We start from the raw sequence: 24,127 nt of genomic DNA, 5'->3' as shown, positions 1-24,127 counted from the left end.
AATTAATATTTACTGTTCACTGATACATTCTTGTGAACATGGTGAAGCATGAAAAACTTGTCTAGAAAAACCAAGTGAAATTTTCTTTACCTTCCAGGCTGCATCGTCCTCAATTATAACCCCGACTATATTTGTTGTAACGCCCTCTTTATAACATGACAAACGGATATACATATATGATATACTGACTGGAGATTCAACTTTGAAAGCAGGAACACGAGAAAAATTTGTTTACATTGACAAAATGAATTCAGAGCTCGCAGAGCTGCACTGTACTCGCCAAACATACCAAAAAGGTAAAGACGAATACAAACAAAATGTATCGTTGGTAACTGGATAAGGTGAGTTTTTTATATGTACTATTGTGTACAGTGTGGTAAAATGTGATATGAACTTATTGTTTATTGTGATTGGGCCCAGAAAAAATTGACAAGCGAAAAAGGGGGTGTAAGGCTCCAAAATTAACAACATTTAGGTGATTTTGGTAAAATGTATACATTTTAGTATACCAACCTGATTTCCATGTGTTGTTGCCTATATGGTGCGGCACCGCTTCTCCGGGCCATGCTTAAACAGATATGATGTGGATGATATCACACATACTGTTCTGGACGAATTTTGTGAAGTTATGCCCTGACTTTATATATATTTTTTCTGTTGGATATAAATCCTCTTCCAAAGTAATGGGATACCAATGTCAGGTTATGATCTATATCTGTACTAAGGGACCTATATCACCTACTTATATCCAATCTCTCAATTTATTTAGTGCGCAAAGGGCCCGTTCTAAGAACAAAAAATCGCAAAGACCGACGTACAATATCGTGTACCCCCATGCCATATATGCCGAATGACATGATATTTTGCTTTAATTTAATTTTTTCAGTCAAGAGTGACAGAGTTATCGATAGTATCACCATGCTATTAAGTGCCAATTACGTTAATCAGAAAAGTTTCCCAAGGTTGCTGATAAGGTGATTACTTTCAAGTACTCTCTTATAGAAGTCGAATCAGAATATACAAACTTGTACTTAGCAACTTTCTATTTCTGGTTGATTAGGATTAACGAATCGGGAGTAGAAAAGTTGAGGGCCCATAATGATGAGAGTGCAAGACAATCTTGAAGAAAGGTAGAGCCCAATTAGTATAAGCCATTTATAAGCGTATGTTCCATTTGATTAATTCGTTTTGAAAATGTATTTATTGATATTCAATGATTTCAATGCAATTTAAAACGAATCAATCAATTATAATTGGTTATCTATCATAAATGATTTTAATACACTATATACATGTATCTTTACTTTGAAAAACTAGATCTTGGAGATGAACTTGACTTGGTAACCATATGAAGTCAAAACATTCGCCTTGTTACGATTGTCTTCGTCCGCGGAGCTGGGATGGCCGTACCCTTTCGAGAAAAGCTAGGGAACTTGTGTGGGTTGAGGGAGGGGATTCAAATTAACGCACCTCTTCGGGACAACCGGTGGTAGATTTTCACGAAAGGCTGTGTTTAGAAGTTTTCTGAACCAATCGATTTAATGAAAGTAATTCATCCAATAATAACAATAAACGATTTTTTAAAGATTAATATCAGTGGCCGGTGGCGTACAGATGGGGGGGGGGGGGGGGGGGGACAAAAATAGAAAAAGAATGAAAAGGTAAGGAAAGAAAAGAAAGAGAAGGGAGAAAATTGAAATAATTTTCTAAATATTCTTAAGCTCAAAATCTGATACAAAATTTGATTTTTGAGATAAAAATGTCAGAATTTTTGCTAGCCCGCTCACAACTTTCATTAAATTTTGCCGTATATTACATATTCGACTCCCTCAATTTTTGGGCTCATTACGCCACTGATTATTAAGAGAGAAAAAAGAAGAGAGCTTCCAGTTTTTTGTTGTTATTTTAGATAAAATTGCATAATAAAGTAATTCAGGAACCCCCAACAATACCATAAAGAGAAATGGCAACATTGTATTAAAGATAAATACCAGTTGTGGTAACGATCTCAAAATAAGTTTAAACCTAAATTACCACTAAAGTGTTTTGTATGTGTAAATAAAAAAAATGTGCCAAATACCTCTGGAATAAAATGCGTAATTGCTGAGAAATTAGCAAAAAAACAGGGAATTCCATCAAATGTATTTTTCGAAGCAATATTAATACACTGTTCTATATATGCTTTTCTGTATTAGTGATCATTAGAATTATCTATTTTGAGCTAAGATTTCATGATTTTACAAATATAAGTTTTCATTAATGTACCATTGTTTGCTGCAACTACTGTATTTTACCTTTAAGCGCTATATACATACGGCATATTATTTTTCATTACAGCGTATTGTATATTGTGTGACGAATTAAAACGGTGGAATATTGAGTAAAACAAAATTTGAGGGGTGAACCCTGCCGCATATGGCGTATCGGGCAAAATTTTTTAAAAAGTTATGAGCGAGCAAAAAATTTGATATTCTTATTACAAACAATCCAATTACTAGTATTACATAATATTTAGCAAATAATATATTTCACACTTCTCTCTTCCCTTTTGTATTTACTTTTCTTTGTCATGAGCGTCATATGTACGCCACTAAAGCACATTACTTTAGAATTGGCTTTCTATCGCAAGTTGCTAGTAGGAGTATTCCATGTACCGCAACCCGGTCGCCGCACATCGCCGAGACTATTCAAAATAGATCAGTCAAAATAAAAATGCACAGAAATAAGTGTTTTCTTTTTAATTCTTTCCTTTCTCAGCTACACATACGCACCTACACACACCCTCATTCAACCTATATAAACATCCATATCATCAAACAAACTTACACAGACACACAAATAAAAACTGTTACAAGATACCAGTCAACCCACCCTTTTGAGAAAAGTTCCCCCGGTTTTCTTGAAAGGGTGCGGCCATCCCCGCTCCGCGAACGCAAACAATCGTAACAAGCAAAAAACATTCCACGGGAAAGAATAAATTTATAATACCACATGCTGTTTAACATAGACATGACCAAGACGATGGCTGGCCTGGTTTCATGGCGTGTACTCTCAGTTCTGGTGCTTGTTTTAGGTAATTATCTTGAAATTATTTACAGGATTAGGAGTGATCGAAGGAAGTGATTTCATTTTTATATCTGAGTCGTTGATCATCAGCAAAGGATAAATGAGGGATTTTGTTCAAAATATTTGTGATTAGTTCTGTGAAACAAGAAATTTTTAGTTTTTAGCTAGGCATCTCCTATACAATCATCTTTGACATATGAAAAATATAACCTGAAATAAATAAAAATCAGTTATTCAAAAAAACAAGAACAGTTGCATTAAACATATACGTCAATATTGTTATTTGGTGAGGTCAGTTTTTACAAGGGCAAGATTTACGAGTGGTCAAGTAAATACTTGGCAACCAAAGCTTTAAAGCAGTGAGAGGCTACAGGTTGTGTATTCAAAAACGATTTCTAAAACTTTACCACAAATACCAGAAATTTTTAATTAATTTGTTTATTTTTCACCCAATTTATTCCAGGAACCAATGGGCAAACAGCAACTGTAACCGGTACTTCACCAGCAGCAGCTGGAACTGATGTCACACTCACATGTGATATTACAGGTGGAACAGCAGCTGCAATTATATGGGTAGATGATAGTACAGGTGAAAGTATCTTTGCTGGAACAGTCCCTATCACTGATGATGAAAAGTTTAGTAACTTTGATGTAACTTCCCTGACAAATACACAATCAGTGATGACAATTTCTAGTGCAGAAGTAACAGATGATGGGGTCTATAGATGTGATATTCCGAGTACTGATGGTAGTATGGACTTTGTAGTAGAAGGTGAGAACATTGTATGGTTATTAATCATCACATAATCCATTCTATTATGCTAAGAAATGAAACAATAATTTTTAGAATCAATCTTACCCTTTTCATCTTTGATAGTTTTCTCTACCGGAAAAACTAGTATTTCACCATCCGCTCACCTGCGCGGCTGGACCTTGGTCGATGAGGAAAAGGTGTGCTATATATCATTGTTCACTTATAGGTGTGAAAGCGCGATCAGTTATTCTCCGACCCTTGCAGTTAATGTTCATTTTATGAATATAAGTAAGTAATCAAATTTGTATGGATGTTACATTCTTGTAAAAGAAATTTGTTTTGAAGTGTTCAGTGTTTGAAATGATTAACTTTTAAATTCAGGTAACATAATTTACAACCAATGCAATACAATTTAGTTTGAAGCGTTCTAATTCATCTGAGATTTAAAAAGATTAACACAATATAATGAAGGGAAGTACAAATAGATTTTAAGAGAATAGTTCGCCTTCCAACGTATTAGAGGTGCGGTTTTTCTTGAAGGCTGAAAGTAAACCGTAAACCAAACATATCCAAAGCCTTAGATTTGTCAATGAGTTAACCTGCATTATTCATTTCTTAATTAAGCTGCACCAACTATGACATTGACTGTGATCAGTAACTTGGTCAACAATGATGATATGTATGAAGCAATATGCAATACTGTTCATGATGTCATGCCCCAATTTTCCCATTCCTTATTTTTGACAGAAAATCATACTCCGGTCGTCTGTCAAAATCGACAGGTCACCTTTTAATTTTGTCCCAATTTTCTTTATTCCTATTATTTAGTTATTTTTAAGACCAGTATGCCACTTGTTTTCTACAGGGTCCCGTATAAACCTAAGTAATGTGTATCATTAAATTGTCACTTGCATATTTTTTTGTATTCTGATTTTAGCTCCAGGAAGTTTAACTGAACCAACTGTAAGAAGTCATTTAAGTAGCAGTGGAGAGGATATGTATGAAGCAACATGTGAAGTTGTTGGAAGCAAACCACCAGTTAACATCACATGGTATCTGAATGGTGTTGAACAGACTGATGGCAATGGGAAGACGATAGTTGAAACATACCCAAAAGCTACACCACCATTATATAATACAAATAATGTGTTCACATTCCCAGCAACTCAAGAAAATCATTTACAGACTTTGGAATGTCGGGCTACTGGATATCACCTTACAGAGCTGGAAAGACAGGAATCAAGAGATTTAGATATTCATAGTAAGAAGGCCTACACTGTACACGCTACTTAGGGCAGTGACCATGATATAACATAAGTAGCGTATCGTTTATGTACTAATTACATAAAAATATAGTGTGAAGTAAAACCTTTAAAAAATTTTTTTATGTGTTGGAGTGAATGGAAGAGTTGCCATGGCATTTTCTATAACTATGACATCACCATTGCTGCCAATCTGAAGTCTCCATAACTTTCACCTACTATCTACTCGTCTGATTTTTCATTTTCCTTAAAACTACTTAATTTGGATTGGATTACCCTCTGAACAACATGGCAGCCTATTTGTTTGTATGATGAGATCTTCCTGATTTAAATAAAAGCTGATGAATCTGATATAAAATGATATATAAACTGGAAGGCAGCTTACTGTTCAGTATCTCATTATTATTTCTTATAAGAGAAAACCACGTTGTGAGTACAATGTTTAATACAACTGAAGTGAAATTTTGTTTTCTTCAAATAATTACTTTGTGCATATATAAGGATGGATAAACATAATTTTAGGGGAAATACATTTGACACCTCTATGCTATTGAATCTAACAATAAAGAACATGGCCAATTTTAATCTATTCAATATATATATTTTTTTCCCAACCTAGCCTCTCCATCTAGTGCTGGTACTACTGTCACTGCTGAGCATGTAACCGATGGAACAGACAGCATCGGAGTGACATGTACTGCAGAGAGTGAACCTACTCCAACAATGAGAAACTACTATATATTCTCTAATGGTACCCTGATACATGAATCAATGGAAAGTGTGAATGATGTCACTGTTTCAAATCCTGAAGTTGGAACAGAGTACACGTGTATGGCTGGTAATTACCTTGGAAATACATCAATTAGTGCAGCAGTTACATATGACCCAACAAGTAAGAAAATATACCTTTTAAATTCGGATTCTTATCTTTACCCTAAACAAATATTTGTTGCCCCCCCCCCCCCCCCCCTCATATACGGCAGTGCTATGCGGTTGGGGTCCGGGAGGAGCCCCGGAACTTCTTGATATCAGATCCATTTCAACCTCGCAGATTGCCGGTTTTTTTTTAATCAAATCGCGGGTATATACAGAATATAGCTTTTATACAACACATTTATCAAACCCACTCGCGGAATGAACCAAAAAAATTGAGGGGGCAAAACAAAGCAATGTAGGAAATTTTGTAAAAAAATATTGCCAACGAGCAAAGCGACCAGGAAAAGTTTGCCGATTGAAATTAAATTGTAATTATGTGACAGATTTTTCCATTATATTCAGCAAATAACACATTTCACTGATTCCATTAATTTCATTATGCGTTGTCTCCTATAATTTATTTTATTTCCTCTTGGGTGTGGAACCCCCCCCCCTCGCCTTTGCGCCAGTAGTTGAACGTAAAGCTTAATGTGGGAAGGGTCACTACAGGGGGGGGGGGTTATAGACTCATTTGAAAGTTATAGATGGAGAGCCCCTACTGCGTGGGGTCTGGGGCAAAGCCCCAGTAGCTTATTTGCATAAAATTTAGCACGCTTATCGCACAATATTGTATGCTGTCCATCTTTCTTCCCGCTCTTTATTTTCAATCCTCGGCAGCCCGGTTGTGTTAAGTGTTTTTTTATTATTCTTGTCCCCTTTCTTTGTTTTCCAATTTAGCTTTTGATTAATTCCATTCCACCTTTTGTTTCCCGCTTTTGTTTGCCACTTTGTCATCTTTTAATTTATTTTCCATCATGCTATTGCATTACATAGGCCTATTTCGGAATGATTTGTTCTTTCTCAAATGTTCTCTTCCTTTCCTTTTCCCGCTTTCCTTCCATTTCCATTTAAAATGAAATATATTTTTTTCGTTATCTTTTCACTTTTTCCTTTCCCTTACGTTTTCCTCCTGTCCCTTTCCCCTTTCCTTTCATTCCCTTTTCCCTTTCTTTCTCCCTCTCTTTTCTCTTTTCCCCGTTTTTTTTACTCTCCCGCATCCGCCAGGGGGGGCAGCTTGCCCCCCCCCCCTGCCCTCCCGTCTTTTCACTTGTTAATTCTCCATAAATAATAACACTAATACACTAAAAGCACTTTATCTATTTCACACCTTTTTCTTTTTTTTTTTGGAAAAAAAAATTGTATTTTTCCCTCTAAAAAAGTACTTTTTGTTTCAAAGTTGAAAACAATGTGATGGAGTTAAAGGTTTTGTACTGGGTCATCAATACATGACACCACCACGATTTCTGACTCATTCATTATTGGCCTGGGGGTGGTGGCTCAACTTACCCCGCCTTCCCCTACCCTTTTTCCCATTATTTTAGTGTTTTTGACACCGTTATTACGTTACGTACGTAACGTGCCCTATTTGGAAAAAGACATCCTTTTTACGTTTTTTTTTTGTGGTCGCGCATGGTATCCACTGGCCTCCGGGTTTCAACCCTTCCGTGTGATAAGTTTGTTCTCGTTTAGGAATTTCTTCCTGTGACCCCGCAGATTTTATATTTTCTTATAGCGCCAAAGTCCCTTCCTTCTGTCTGTCAGGATGTAATTTGTTGCCGATTATTTTTTATCCCGAAACCAGCATTCAGTGTAAGGGAGGGTGTGAACGCACGTGTGTGTGTGAGGGCGGGTGCGTGGGTGTGCTCGTATATATTATGTGATTTGTACGTGGATAACATGTATGTAGAGGAAATTGCTTTTGTATAGACCCCTTCCGCAAGATAGATAGATAAATGGTATTTATTACAATTCTCCACATATTGCAGTTAAAGGGGAATCCAATCCAAATAAAAACTTGTTTTTATAAGGAAAAGAAAAATCAGACAAGTTGATTGGTGAAAGTTTGAACAATATTGGACAAACAACAAGAAAGTTATGAATTTTTAAATGTTGTAAATATTGGTAATCACTATACCCATGGAGACTTCAAATTGGCCGCATATGGGATGTCATAGTGATGTAAGGCAAGGACTACTCTTCCATGTACTCCAATACATATTATGGCTAAAATTTCATTTTTCCCAAAAGTTTTATTTCACATTATATTTTTCTTTCATGAGGACATAAAACGATATACTACCTGGGTTATATTTAGATTACTGCCCCAGGGGAATGGGTACTTAGGAGAAAACCACAAATCCCTGATAATAAAGTACATGGCCTATGGGAAAGTTGTCCTTGCCCCTTGTCATAATTTACTTACTCAGTTGCCAATTTGAAATCTACATAGTATTAGTGATCTCAATTTTAAAGCAGCTATAACTTTCTTATTGCTTGTCCGATTTCTTTCAAACTTTCACCATTCTGTTTAATTTATTTTTCTCCTTCCCGACACAACATTTTATGGCCAAGGCTGGATTCCCCTTTAACAAACTGAATTGCATGTAAATTACACATTCAGAATACAAGTGTGCTTTTCATTAATTACAGTACAATGTTCAAGTGTGCAAAGTGGATATTATACTGTATAGCTTTGATCTTATGATACAATTAACACTATTACAATTACATTCATGCATAATTTTATATTGTCAGGATCAAGAAAGATTTGTGGAAAGGAGAAGGCAAGGAAAGAGTTCAGAGTTAGAGAAGTTAGATAGAAAAAAGAAGAAGAAGAAAACCATTAGGGACGGTAAGATTGATCCTGACAAGAACATATGACAAATACATAAACAGATAGGGCAAGTTACGGCAATGATCATGACAAATATTTCTAACAGTAATATACAATACAATACAAAAAGCATAATCATCAAGGGTTTTTGTTGTACAAACGGATCAGATCAGGGATTGGGCTGCTCCACATACGCTTAGTTGTACATCTTGCTTCGTATATCTTTCTTGTCTTTCGTCAATTTATTGTTTGCAATCGTTGAGTAATTAATTATTCTTACTGAACTGTATATAATAATGTGTTTCTAAAGAAGGCGAAACTCAGATCATTTCGATGTTTTTTCTACTTGTTGTAATTTTGACAAAGTAAGAGTAGCAGTGTTACAATCATAATCATTTCTAAAGATAATTCTTAAGGTGCGTTTTTTTTTTGTATTCTTTTTAAACATTGTCTTTGCGCAATTGTGAGACCTCCGCTCCAAACTGGAGCGGTATTGTCAAGTATTAGGCGAATATATCCAATGAAAATTGTAACTAAATCCTCCTGAAAAAGACCGTATTTTACTAAAGTGCGGAGCATTATAGTTTTGCATTCGCTCTGTTTTCAATGTCAGAAATATTTGTGCCTCCCACTTAAAGTCGTCCCGGATTGTAATACCAAGTAATTTCACTTGCAGGTGCCGCGCAAATGTTTTCAAAGGGGGGGGGGGGGGGCGGCCATGCAAAAAATCACAATCCTATGGCCATTTTTACGTTTTTGTACACGGTTTTGGAAAAAAGTGGGGGGGGGGAGGGGCTAAAGCCCCCCCCCCCCCCGCTTTAGCGGCCCCTTACTTTGGTCACACTGGATTTTTATTTTATTGGATTCAGCCCATTTATAAAGACATGTTACTGTTTCTTGCATGTTTAAAAGTTGGTTTGATTTACGACATTCCACCAGAGTTAAATCATCAACATATTCAAACATATGCATACAATAATTTGTTTTGAAGTCATTTATCATTACGAGAAAAATAATAAATTGAAAAATATAAACAAAATGATGATAATAACAATCACTTTCTCTCTTTGCACAGTTGAAATAAGGAAACAAACGTAATTTATCACAAAATGCATGTCCATGATGTCGGAATAATGAGTAAATGGGACAGTATGGATTCAATTTGGACGTAAGCATTCAATATGCTCATTTCGTAGGAAAGCTAGTACATACACACAATGTGTACAAAGAGCAATCATATTCCCTTATCCCATATTTTTTTTGTTAATTTTCTTACAAAGATGGGGAATTGCCATTTAAAGATTCAACATGTCACACCTTCCCCAAACTCAGTGAGCAATGTGGCCAAATGAATGTTGTGCGGTGTACCAAGTTACATTATGATATGCAAAGATCAATGTCGATTTGGTGTTTATTTGCTTTCAATATGCAAATTTGCTTTGGTATTGAAGGCATAATAGGGTCCGAAGTCCATTTATTATGCTTTTTTTGTGGCTGGGCTCCAGACGAGGTGTAAATTTATTTCTTCAAAATTTTATTTACAAGGTTCCTATTTCGATGGAGATCTTATAGCTCTGAAGTGCCGGGCCTGGAGACAGTTAGGGAGGCGAGAGTTTGCGATCGAATGGCGATACCAAGATTTAAAAAAATTGCTCTGCAGGCAGGGCGCATGCGCACGATGTGAATTTTGACAAATATTTTAACATAAGGAAACCCGTTTTAAGTTTTTCCAAAATTTTCATTCCCATATTCATATTGTATGTCTAAATTTGTCCCTCAATTTTTCAAGTCTGATAAGATACGTCGTCTGCAATCGGACTGACAATATTCCATTTGTCAATTCGTGCTTGTTGGATTCGTCAGTTAAAGTAATTTGTCAAAACAGGATTTATATTCGTTACGTAGAGACGTAATTTAGTATTTCCCGATTTTTTATTTGTCAAATTACTAAAATGATTTGTCAATTGTCATATTAGTGATCGTCATAATGGCGTGACGATTTTTTGTACTGCCAGTTTGGCAAATCTTTGCCCCCGCTTGACTAATAAAAACTAAGAGTGTAGGAAAACCGAAACCACGCTACCGCAACTGCGCGCGCATCAAGCCATTCTCCTGCACATGGGTCTCCTGCACTCCACGGCCGATTAGCTCTGCATAGGAGGATTACCATAAATTATGTGCACCAGTAGGCGTAAAACAATATTTGAAAAATGCTTAGAATGTCCAGTTTTCAGGCCTTAAAGGAGAATGAAACCTTTAGAACAAGATAGCTTGTGTGAAAACAGAAAAATCAAAGAAACAGATCAACGAAAGTTTGAGAAAAATCGGACAAATAATGAGAAAGTTATCAGCATTTGAATATTTCAGATCATTAATGCTATGGAGATCCTCAAATTGGCAATGCGACAAATATGTGTGATGTCACAACTCTCCCCATTACTTTAGTATGTATTTCACTTAAATTGCCTCTTTTATCACATCTATTAGTAGATCATGTGTTCTTTCTATAGGAGGGCATGTAATACAGATTTCTAAAGAAAACATCATGGATAAACAGTTTGTATCACCATAAGAAAAAGCAAAAAGAGACATTTTGAGGGTATTTTATAGTCCATCAAAGGGAAAGCTGTTCACATGTGACATCACACATCCTTGTCGCATTGCCAATGGGAGGATCTCCATAGCATTAGTGATTGCATTATTCAAATGCTCATAACTTTCTCATTATTTGTCCAATTTTTCTAAAACTTTCTTTGTTCTTATTCTTTGATTTTTCTGTTTCGACACAAGCCTACTTGTTCCAAAGGTTTCATTCCCTTTTAATATGAACAGATTTCGAGTTCTCATTAATATAAGATTGATCAATAATTAAGGTACAGTTCTATGAATTCCTAATAACGAAATTGTCCCTTTTTTCTGAATGGAATATCGATATCGCGCTTGCGATTTATTGATTTTCATAATAAAAAATTGTATCTAGAATGTCCAGATTCTAGGTCTAAATCTCAATAGATTTTCCTCAGTCCTCTTTGTGAATCCGGGCCCATAAGTTTGTTAAGACTTTTTTTCTTATCTTTTAAAGACAATTCTGTTTACGACAATATTTCAAAAATTGTGTATATGTTTTGGGGCAGATTTGAAATAATTATGGACATACATGTTTTCGATTTAAAAATGCGTTTAATCTCGTTTCATCTCGCGCTTAGGAAGAGGAATGGAAAAAAATAGTATTTTTCATGTGATGACAAATTGTCCTTACAACGTTCCCGGGTGCTTGGTCAAAATGATAATAAAAAAATCGGCTCGCGCTTGGGGCTCGCATCATTTGTGAAGTACAATCTAAATCCACCTCACAATTTCCCTACGATGCTTGAAACAGTGCTTAAATTGACCCTCTTCAGATCGCCATCAATTTTTTTTTCAGCTCGCGCTTGCGATGTATTGATTTTTATAATAAAAAAATGTATCTAGAATGCCCAGATTTTAGGTCTAAATCTCAATAGATATTTCCCTCTATGAATCCGGGCCCATAAGTTTATTAAGACTATTTTGTCTTATCTTTTAAAGGAAATTTTGTTTACGACAGTATATAACAAATTGTGGATATGTTTCGGGGCAGATTTGGAATAATTATGGACATATTCGATTTAAAAATGATAGCCTGTATGATGGACAAACTGCGCGGGTTTTATTACAGAATAGGGTCTCGAATACTGAGTTGAAGCATGGACCTTCTACATGTACCTGTATGGTTGTCTCATCTATGATCAATCTGATTTTCCAGGTATACGAATTAAATTCCACAATCTATAATAACAGATATAAAACTCTCTCTCCAACCAGAGACCACACCCGAGCCTACACCATGTCCTTGTTCACCGTCTGGTCTGAGTTCTGGAGCATCTGCTGGAATAGCTATCTTAGCCATCCTTCTAGTAGCTTCTATTATCATCAACTTTGTACAGTTCATTCCTCTGAGGAGAAAAACCAAACCAGGTGATTACTCAGCAGTTTTGTTACAATAGCGTAGATGAGAATGTAAAAGAAGAAGTAATGTAATGTAATTCGCTAAACCTTGTTTAACTTGACTACAAAGACGAGGTATGACAACGGACATGTGACCTAAAGTTATACTCATCCAACCGTTTAAACGAGTATAATCATGACAATTATGATAATCATTACAAGAGGAGCACGTTCAAAGGTGATCCCCGTGATATAACTGTAAAGGCGCAGAGTGGGAAGATATTTTTCTGCCCTACGGTTCTTGTTAAATAACTGTTTAAAGACAACATACATAATATTGTGAATACGATGATGATCATACAAATACAGTTAAAGCAAAGTTGTCATTTTCCCCGCTACTCATATCGTGTATTTTGGTTTGTCTAAAGAAGGTCTGTGAACTAGATCTGACCATATTTCCCCTTAATAAGATCGTGTTAGAAATACTAAATCATAATACAACTTAAGTAGGTGGGATCTTCAATGGTCATCGATACGTTAATTTTATTATCATGGAAAGATAAAAAAACTGAAAGTTAAAAAGCAAAGGTTTATTAAGTCTTCAACATCCTGTCCTCGAGTGACATCCTGAATTTATTTTGCAATCTCAGTGTACATATTGCTACATTTCAATTCTTCATCACTCTATTGCAATCGTGTATATTTATATATCTATTTACTAGAGTTCCATGAGTCAAACAAGAATGATAAAAGGTAAGTAGAAGGAATTATATTTTGTCGAGCACACATACAAACAAACCCTAGAAGGTAACACCTACGCTCACATTTTATATTACTACACGGGCGGAAATCCCATACACCCACTCAGATAATCCCACGCACACCCACGCACTCACACTTATCTTTAAGGTACACACATTTTTACAGACACTGCCTGCACATTCACATTTGCACCCTATCATACACACCCCTCCACCCTCTCACACTCGAACACATCACACCCTCTCTAACACTCACGTCCTCTGACACACAACTCACATCCCGTGCATGCACACACTCTTCTAACCATCGAAAAATAAATACGTATAGACGGAAAGGTAGCACCCGCGGAAAAGCCTCATTTAAATAACATTTGCATATAACGTACAGACACTCCATAGAAGCTCAATGGTAATAAGCGTATTTTTTACCACTTTTGGCCACACCCCCCTGTGGACATTTGAACCAAATCCTAAGCACCATTTGCATATTGCTAAAGAATCATTTATTTTTTCTTCGCGTAATCAAAAAATACTGCGATTTGATTGGACCTTACCTTATGAATAATGTATTTTTGAATTCAAATTTGTACGTAATAATTTGACCTTTATCGTCACTTCCGCTTAATTAAGTAAGGGCTGAAAGATGACGTCACCCGCACAGATGAAGAATATTTCCTTGAAAGTTTTTCGGTGAGTACTGTCAGATTAACACTGAATTTCAATTAAATAACAAAAAATAAATCTAATGGTCTGATGTTAGTTGGGATCTCAAGCAGTCTGGGTACAACATGAATTAATTTGTTATTATAAAATGTGAAAAATCAGGAAGCAAACGACTTGCGAAAACTCAAAACTATTTCCATCGTCGTGATCTTGATGGTGGCTAGATTACTTGTAGATCTACATCTGTCTGCTACCATTTTAGTCCTCATATCATCACGCCAGACTTTCGGGCGAGAGTTTCTCTGAAATTTCGATGCGTGCGCTGATCACGGCTCCAGGTGGAACTAGGCTTGACTAGCTGTGTCTGTGATCTTTCGCGCACCCATCTTTTTTAGAAAGACATTCACAGTTCCATGAATGACAACCCGTTCCTTTCTTTGAATTCACATTATAGGACCGTAGTCCTAGATTGTTTGTTGTTGTAAAAATGCTTCATTCCCAAAACTCATTTAGTCTTGTCATGTTTTACTTTGAAGTTAATATCTACCTTAGACGTACGGGCGGTAACGTTACTTGTTAAATATCCCTTGGCCCTCGGTAGGGGTCGAGGACGTCGCTACTTCGGACAGCCTAACTAAACGCAGATCGATCTAACGTTAGACCATGCCTAGGCCCTATCGGTTAGGCTTAATTCATTGGTAGACTCGATTACATGTCTTGGCTAAACATTTCTCTTTTCCCTGTTCAAATATCGAGTCTAAATCATTTACAATCCCATTAATTAAGCTACGATTACATTTGTTAGGCTACAAGTAGATCTACAACAAAACGACCTCATGTAGGCCTAGACCTAGTCTAGTCTATTATTTCAGTGAGTCAGGGCCCAGACCCAGTTTAAGATGACACTCCCTTTTTTTTGCCTGAATTTTCTGTCACTTGAAATGGCACTCACAATCACACTATATATATATTGGCATCTGTCTGTCTCGAGAGACAATAGAGTTTGCGCTGGTAGTTTCTTTTAGTTCCTAATTCATAAAGTGCAGCTCCTGCGATGACTAAATAGTCCAATCCTTGAGAAGCAGGTCTTGTTGCAGCTGCTGCATACAAATGTCACTTGTGGCTGAGCTGTTGGAGCCATGGCTATCTGTCGTCTTAGTTGTCTTTTCTCCTCCCATTGATCTACTCTTCTCTGTTCGCTCCTTTGGATGCCCATCTTCACAGCATGTCTCCATTTGGGACGATTTGCAGCTAGGGCTTCCCAGTTTGCAGTTTTGATTTCACTGGTCTTCATATCCCTCTTGCACACATCCTTGAAGCGAAGGACAGGTCTTCCAACAGCCCTGGTCTCGGTCGCTAGCTCTCCGTACAATATGTCTTTTGGAATACGGCCGTCATCCATTCTAGTGACATGCCCAAGCCATCTCAGTCGTCGTTGTGTTAGATGAGCATAGATGGTTGTCATTCCTCCCTTCTTGAGGACATCCTTGTTTGGGATGTAGTCCTGCCATTTGATGTTCAGGATTCGTCTCAGACAGCGGAGATGGAAAACGTTTAGACGACGCTCCTGGCGTGCATACAAGGTCCATGACTCACTGCCATACAGGAGAGTGCTGAGCACACAGGCCTGATAGATCTTCATTTTTGTGTTGGTGGTTAGTGAAGTGTTCTCCCAGGCCCGCTTTGAGAGTTTAGACATCATAGTTGCTGCTTTGCCAATGCGTACGTTGAGCTCGGGATCAAGAGAGAGTTTGCTGGAAATCATGGAGCCGAGGTAGGTGAAGTTTTCAACCACTTGAAGGGTGTAGTTTCCAGTGGTGATATCTGGAACACTCCGTACATCCTGGCCCATGATGTTTGTTTTCTTGAGGCTGATGGTGAGGCCAAAGTCTTCACAAGCTTCTGAAAAGCAGTCAATTAGTCTCTGAAGGCCTTCCTCGGATTGGGATGACAGATCAACATCATCAGCAAACAGCATGTCTCTAATCAGGATTTTTCTAACTTTCGTCTTAGCCTGAAGTCGTGCAAGATTGAGTAGTTTTCCATCGCTTCTTGTGTGTAGGTACACACCGTCCTTAGATGATCTGAAGGCGTGTGAAAGCAGCACAGAAAAGAAGATCCCAAAGAGCGTAGGGGCAAGCACACATCCCTGCTTGACCCCATTCTTGATTGGGAATGGGGCAGAAGTAGAGCCGTCATTCTGGATGGTGCCCTGCATATCATCATGGAATGATACAATCAGTTGAAGCAGTGTGGAAGGGCATCCTATCTTCTGAAGCAAATTGAAGAGAACCTTTCTGCTGACTAGGTCAAAGGCCTTGGTAAGGTCGATGAACGTAATGTACAATGGCTGTCTCTGCTCACGGCTTTTCTCCTGCAGTTGGCGAATGGAGAATATCATGTCAATGGTTGATCTTCCAGCCCGAAATCCACACTGTGATTCTGGGTACACGCGGGCTGCAAGCAAATGCAGTCTGTTCGGATCACTCGGGCGAATGTCTTTCCAACATTGCTTAGGAGGGAGATTCCGCGATAGTTGTTACAATCACTGCGATCCCCTTTGTTCTTATACAAAGTAATGATGTTGGCATCGCGCATATCATGCGGAATTGTTCCCTCTTTCCAGCATTGACAGAGCAGTTCATGGAGGAGGCGTAGAAGATCAGTGTCCTTTCCGGCTTTGATTAGGTCTGGGGGTATACCGTCTTTTCCTGGAGCCTTGCCGGAGGTCAGGGAGTTCACAGCTTTTGTAAGCTCTTCTAAGGACGGTACAGTATCAAGATCTTCCATGACAGGTAAGCTTTCGATGCTCTCAATTGTAGCTTCGTTGACTATCACCTCACGCGAGTAAAGCTCTTCATAATGCTCAACCCATCTCTCCATTTGAAGCTTCTTGTCTGTAATGATCTCCCCAGTAGTTGATTTGAGATGTGATGTCTTTTTGATGGTTGGCCCAAAGATCTTCTTTATGCATGCGTACATACCGCGGGTGTTGCCGTTATCTGCTGCAAGCTGGATGCTCTGACATAGGCCTAACCAGTAGTCATTGGCACAGCGTCTAGCAACCCGTTTGACATCCGTCCTCGCCTTTCTGAGGGCTGTGAGCGTCTTCACAGATGGATCACTCTTGTAGTTAGCGAGTGCTGCTCGTTTTGCTTCAATGACAGGCTCCAACTCTGTGATTCCAGCTATGAACCAGTCTGGGTTCTGCTTTTCTCTCTTGCCGAATACTTCCATGGCTGAGTGATGGATTGCATCGCGAATGTGAATCCATCTTTCTTCAGCAGTAGCAGAAGGATAGTCCTGGAGGGCCTGTTCGATGGAGTCGGCGAAGAGATCCTGCAGGTCACGACTTGATATGTTTGCAGTGTTGATGCGTGGGCGAGCTTTCTGCTTTGAGCAACCAGTGAATGGTCTGTGTCACAATCCGCATGGGGTAACTTCGGGTAACTTGGACACTGTTCAAGGATGAGTTTCTTGTGATGACAAGGTCTAGCTGGTGCCAGTGATGAGATCTGGGATGTCTCCAGGATACCTTGTGGCATGGTTTTGTGGAAAATAACGTGTTGGTGATGCAGAGGTTGTGGTAAGAGCAGACTTCCAACAACCTTTGACCGTTTTCATTCAGTTTACCAATGCCGAAGTGTCCGATGCATTTGGGCCAGGAGTCATGATCCGCTCCCACCCGTGCATTGAAGTCTCCTAGTAGGAATAGGTGCTCGTTGGCAGGGACGTTAGCAATGACAGAGTCCAGATGCTCATAGAACTGGTCCTTTGTCTCTGCAGAACTGCAGAGCGTTGGGGCATAGCAGCTTAGGATGTTCACTAGACCGGAGGCAGTTGATAGGCAAAGTGAAATGATGCGTTCTGTTTCTCTATTTGGTGGTTCAATCGAGGAGAGTAAGGAGTTCCTCACTGCGAATCCAACGCCATGCTGTCGCCGTTCCTGTGGCTCTCTCCCCTGCCAAAATATGGTGTAGTCCTCTTTTCTGATACTCCCCTCTGAGGGGAGTCTTGTCTCTTGAAGTGCCGCAATGTCAATGTTGAGCCTCTTTAGCTCGCGGTCGATGATCGCTGTCTTGCGGGTGTCATCGACCTCTTGAAGATTGTCTGAGATGCCAGGACACATAGTCCTGACGTTCCAGCTTGCCAAACGCAAGGCTGGGGTTTTCTTTATATTTCGTTTATTGCTTGGTGCAGTAGTTTCAGTCCGCTTGTCGAGTCAATTCTCTAAGCTCCAAGCACCCGATGGAGCAGGCGGCCTGTGGCGGGTCAGCACCTTACTAACTGGGGGCTGCCCAGCTTGAGGTGGGCGGTAGCTGACCAGTGGAACACGAAGATCCCTCCCACCGACGGAAGCAACCCGTAGCGCCTGAATCCTACGCCAATCGTGACTGCTGCTTCCCGTGTTGTTTCTGCCACTTTTGACAGTGGCACTGAAGTGTCCTCTCCAGAGCGCAAGCCTGGGCTCTTTCTATGGAGATCCTGGGTAGCCCAATCGTCAGAATCCCCCTCTCGGCCTCACTGATGTAGTCCAAAGGAGAGCAGAACAATACATTTGGCACCAGTTTGGCTGCAGAAGCTGCCGGAAGAGTGTCGAGACGAACACCAGACCGCCTGCGGGGCTCCACTCCGGTTTTCAATGAGGTTAACTCCCTAGCTATTTTCCCATAGCTGGATGTCCGTCACCCTGGACAGGGGCCCATACCGGGTACTGTCAGCCGGAGCCAGCTGAGCCCGGGACTCGTGTAAGGCAGGGTCGTCACGCCCTGAAGCAGTGAACTAGCAGTGAACTAGGTCACTACCCACTACCCTAACAATCAAACTAGGCCCTAATTAAAATACAGTTATGTCGTTGACTTTAATTGTTTAAACATTAATGTTACCGTCTATCATTAAATTTTTAAATAGATCTAGGATTCTAGATCTAGACTCAATAACTTAAGACTAGACCTCTATATTTAGTTTCGAAAATCATGTGTTTATTAAACCAAGATTTAACTTAGTATAGTGACTGAATGATCGGTAAAATCAGCTCAGAGACTAGGTTAGAATAGTATTGACAGACTTCAAGCTCCATTTTCATTTTCACTTTAATATCAAGGGACGATTAATATCATCCTTTTAGGATTTTGTTTTTTAATACCGTAGATCAAGCTTGTAAATAGTAAATATAAAAGTGTACTAAGCAAGTGGAAAATCTTTTGAAATCAATTCATTTGTTCACTACCTACATTAATTCTTCTATCCACACCAGATTTTTCAAAGGTGACTCATTCAGCTTATGCTCTATAAACCTTTATACCGGTAGTGTAAGTTGTTTTTGTTTTTTTATTTACAACAACGGCTTGAATTGCTAATATTCCTGCCTTTCTGTATGTATTTTTTTATTCAACAGACGTGGAACATGATTCTGCTTCACATCCGCTGTTATAGAGACTCAAGAATTACAAGACCAAATGAATACTACAATGTAAGCTGCAGGACCCTCATGATTCAAAAAGGGCAAAAAATTAAATACCAATAATTATCCTATATCAAACGTAATGACTTTATCATTCATGTATTTAGAATAGAGTACTGATAACCCTTTGCCTCCTCACCACCCAGCAAGCAAATGCACAATCTAGGAGGAATAGGGTTATTTTACTGATAATGATAGTGCTGATTGTAGCAGTAGTTTTTATAATGATATTGTGAATATAGGTAATAATGATTATGAAAATTTAGTTTCTCGTAAGAATATGGCAATATGGGATAATTAAAAAAAAATGATTTTTTTTTTCGGAACGGTGCAAAGTAGATCTAATTCCTTCGGCAACCAAACTCTTCATTTGTGTAATAATTTTGTTAATGAAGATTTTTTTTTTACAAAAAATAATGATGAATGGATTCAGGGAAGGGGGGCATGTGACACTACATCTGTGTTTGAGAGGGCAGTAGCCTCTTTCCATCATTTCATATTTAGCACATGGGAACGAGATTTGATCAAAATTTGATCTTTAGAGTCAAGAGGAATAAATTGTTACCTGACGTATGTATTTGGAATAAAATGAATTAAACATGATTTTGTCACTGAATTAACAAGTCTTATATGATTCTTTTTAGCTTTGAGTTTAGGTGAATCAAGTCATTTGAGGAGAGACAGGAAGTACTTGTAGAATGAGCGAGCAGTAGTGAACAAGCAGCATAAAGATAAGAGTAATGAGACCTACATTGCGCAGGCATGGATCCCGGATAGAGGGGGTTGTATTTACATATCCTGTAAATTCCCCCCCCCCCAAAAAAAAAAAAAAAAAAAAAAAAAAAAACCCAAATATTCAAATAAATGAATAAATAATGAAAAAAAGGTATAGATAAAAATAAAAAATAAAAAGAAATAAAAAAAAGAAGTATGACAAATAAAAATAAGTTCCATTGAAAAGAAAACAAAAGTAATCCTTTTTGAGAATGATGATCTTTTGGGGAGAGGGCAAAAGCACCACCTCCCCCCCCCCCCCCTTAAAAGTATTTTTGATCCATGGCTGTGATGTAGACATGGTAGATGTGATAGAGATATTTGTAAAAAAGAATAAAGAGTTATACGGGGATTTCATGTTTGCTGTTGATCTTTCGGTGTGGCATCTTACCAAGTTTTACATCAGCACAGCACCATAATTATAATGAAATTGATTCATTGATTCACCTCACTTGATGTTGAGCTTTTAATAACATGATTTTGATTATTTTTTTTAACTCATATTAGGTTTGGAGGAATAAAAATTTGAATTGTGCTATCCACACCAGCATCTACACCAACGCCGAAGTTGGAATCACCCAGTATTGTTTTCTTGTTTAATGAATTGCGGAAGGGAGAGTGTGTTATGTGTGTGATTGAATAATAAGACTGTAAGAAGGCAAAGAAAAAAAAAAAAAAAAAAAAAAAGAGAGAGCCGAAGAGAGAAAATCTAGAGAACAGGGGCGGATCCAGGATTTTCGAAAGAGGGGGGGGGGGGGCACATTAATTTTCCCCGAGGGCAAATTTGACAAGCAAAAATAAAGGGGGGGGGGCCTTCACTCTCAAATGGGGGGGGGGGCACACTTGTATTTACATTACAATTTTTTTATTTTGCCTCTCAAAGGGGGGGGGGGGCACGGGCCGGCTTTGTAATGGCTTATTGGTTATCGTTAAATAAACTCGTTCGTTATTCTGCCCCTTTCATTTGCATCAATGCAAAATAAAGAGTAGATTAAAAAAAAAGAGACCGATTGACCCCTCCCCCCCCCCCCCCCATCTCGAGGAAGGAAAGAAGATCAGAACTGCATTCATGTGTACCGATTCCATGGATTCTCTATTGGTGACTCTTAAAGATCGCTGATTTGTCAAAAGTAGTAAGCAGTAAATTAATCGCGTGATGAATACATGAACTTTCATGAAAGTTTCAAAGTTGACCTCGCTCAATGCGCATGCGTGATGCTGATCTCCGCGTTCTGCTTCGTCGCATTAATAGTCTATTGGGATGTGTAGCGAACTGATTAATTATTCATGTTTATGCAAATGGTTGCTTAGGATTTGCCCAAATGTCCCCGACAAAATGGCGGAGCTTCGGGGGCCTGCTTCTAACTCACCTTACGAACACACGCGTACAACCTCGCACTCACTCACCCACACATTCATCCACTCTCGCACACCCTCAAACCCGATACTGTAACAGCCCATACTAAATAACCACACATATTTATACCAAACTTTACAACATCCTATACCACTGAAAAGCACAGAACACACTCACATTTCTAACCATACACACTTCGCCTCAAAACACAAGCTAGTATTAAAGTAAATTCCAACGTTCACGCATACATTTTACTCAGATACATACACTTTAACTGACGGAAATAGAATGACAAAGGATAAATTCATTCCAACAGATATACATATACATATGATTTTATTTCCAATAGGTAAAAAACCCAGACCCTTCATTGTAGACGTACTTTAAGACTTTTTTCCTAATCCCATTCTTAAAACACTTTAATAATGAATAAACGCTCTTGGTGATAATCATCACTGATTATTATAACATTTCCCTCATTGCGATTGTTCTTGATTATATATGTGCCATGAAATGCCTTTGAGTGAATGTAAAACAAATTATTTCTTATTTTTCATGAGATTGAATAAACTCATATCAATTTATACACATTTCTACAGAAAAGAAATGAATATACCACAGGGGGTGAATAACAACGTGGCCAATGAGATAATTCAAAGCAGAGATCGAGGTGAGAAATTGCTCAAGAATGATATTTTTCAACTTTTCTTTTGATTCTATACATTTGCTGTGTAACATTACTCTTTAAACTCAATCTAAATTTTTATGATCATATTCATTCAAACAAACCTTGTATAATTTTGTCAAAAATATTTTTGTTTCTTATGCATTCGTGCAACTACTTTGATTTAATGCTCTCTTTTCAAATTATCTCTTTATCATTCTGATAATTCATAATCAGGTCTCTATGGGATAAAGGCCCAAAGTACACAAAAAAGTGAAAATTAGATTTTAAGCGTAAGCAAGTGTTTACCTTATCATTATTCTTGGTGGTGCAACAGAACTCTTTTTATGACTACTCTTATACACGTTAAACGGGTACTCCAGGCAGAAAATGATATGATTTGAATAGATAAAGGGAAATCAAACAATCAACGCATTAACAATTTTATCAATGGAAAAACAGGGTTATGACATTTTAAAGATTTGCGTTATATCGGTATAACAGTTTTTGCATCTCTTCATGAACATGCAGTGGGCAAATTAATATGATTTTGTTATTCCCACTTGTATCTTAGTATTTTATTATATGCAATAATGTTTAGTGAAATTTTAACCTTTTACAATTATATTTTGATTGACAATTGATTTCATGTATTGGACATTAATTTCTGCAGCTGTTTTCTCATAAGAGAGACATATAATACAACATGCATGATCTTTTTAAATAATTATAAGAAAATAAAGAAAGGGGGTGGCATCATTAGTCCATCTAACGATGTGCATAAAGTATTTTCACAAAATATTAGTAAACTTTAAATTCCACTGACTGCTTTATTTGCAATCAAATTCTGATGACATTGTTAGCACTTTGCTCACTGATTTCTTTTCTCTATTTATTTAGATATAATTATTTTCAGCCCGGAGTATCCTTTAATTTTGTTTCATCTCAAATTCATAATTACTTTATATTCTCTGGAAATATATAATTGACCAGGATACGTATTAGAAATCTCACAAGATCAGACATAATACTCCTTTTTTAATTATTATGTTGATTTTAGATTAGGTGTTTTAAATGAGAATGAAACCCTTGAAACCAGCTTAATCCATATCAAAGAGAAAAATCAAACAAACATATTGTTCAAAGTTTGAGGAAGATTGAATGAATAATAAGAAAGTTATGAGCATTTGAATATTGAGATCACTAATGCCATGTAGATCCTCCCATTGGCAATGCGACCAAGATCTGTGATGTCACACACGTACAACTCCCTCATTACTTTAGTACTTATTTCACTTATATTCTCACTTTTATAGAGTCTATCACAAGGTGAGGTGTTCTCTTTATGAGAGGACAAGTACAGAGGTTTCACAACATTATATAATTGATGACTCGATTGTCATATGATTAGAATGAGCAAAAAGATATGTTTTGGGGTATATTTTCAGTGTCCAAAAGGGGAGAGTTGTTCATCTGTGACATCATAGATCTTGGTCGCATTGCCAATGGGAGGATCTCCATAGCATTAGTGATCTCGACATTCAAATGCTCATAACTCTTCTATTGCTAGTCCTATTTTACTCAAACTTTTGTTGATCTTATTCTTTGATTTTTCTGCTTTCACAAAAGCTAAATTGCTCCAAGAGTTTCATTCTCCTTTAAGTATATTAAATGTACTTCTTCGAAAATTTATATGTCTTAAAACAATGCAGCATACGCACAAAAAATCAGAACTCGATGTTTCGAGTAAAACCCTTAAAAAACTCATATAGGCGGGTAAAATGCACTTCTACAAGGTGTATTTTTA

At 37.7% G+C, this 24,127-nt stretch overlaps 1 protein-coding gene across 3 annotated transcripts; it reads left to right on the top strand.

Moving 5' to 3' along the window:
• Positions 1-235: 235 nt before the first annotated feature.
• On the top strand, positions 236-22,587 carry LOC129266930 (kin of IRRE-like protein 3). 3 transcript variants are annotated; one of them, XM_064103067.1, is made up of 8 exons: positions 236-341; positions 3,008-3,073; positions 3,530-3,838; positions 4,758-5,081; positions 5,702-5,974; positions 12,515-12,667; positions 13,360-13,390; positions 22,256-22,587. In XM_064103067.1, exons 2-8 carry the CDS (start codon positions 3,010-3,012, stop codon positions 22,368-22,370), a joined length of 1,269 nt encoding a protein of 422 aa, XP_063959137.1. In that variant the 5' UTR covers positions 236-341; positions 3,008-3,009; the 3' UTR covers positions 22,371-22,587. The 3 variants fall into 3 exon arrangements, with proteins under 3 accessions (XP_063959137.1, XP_063959139.1, XP_063959138.1); XM_064103069.1 differs by lacking the exon at positions 22,256-22,587 and adding an exon at positions 19,460-20,139; XM_064103068.1 differs by lacking the exon at positions 22,256-22,587 and adding an exon at positions 19,460-20,139 and having other exon boundaries at positions 240-296.
• The last annotated feature ends 1,540 nt before the right edge of the window (positions 22,588-24,127 follow it).

The sequence above is a fragment of the Lytechinus pictus genome, chromosome 8 (assembly GCF_037042905.1).
Source record: "Lytechinus pictus isolate F3 Inbred chromosome 8, Lp3.0, whole genome shotgun sequence".
Classification (NCBI taxonomy): domain Eukaryota; kingdom Metazoa; phylum Echinodermata; class Echinoidea; order Temnopleuroida; family Toxopneustidae; genus Lytechinus; species Lytechinus pictus.
Note: the sequence above shows the minus strand (reverse complement) of the source record. Positions and strands in the feature narration are given on the sequence as shown.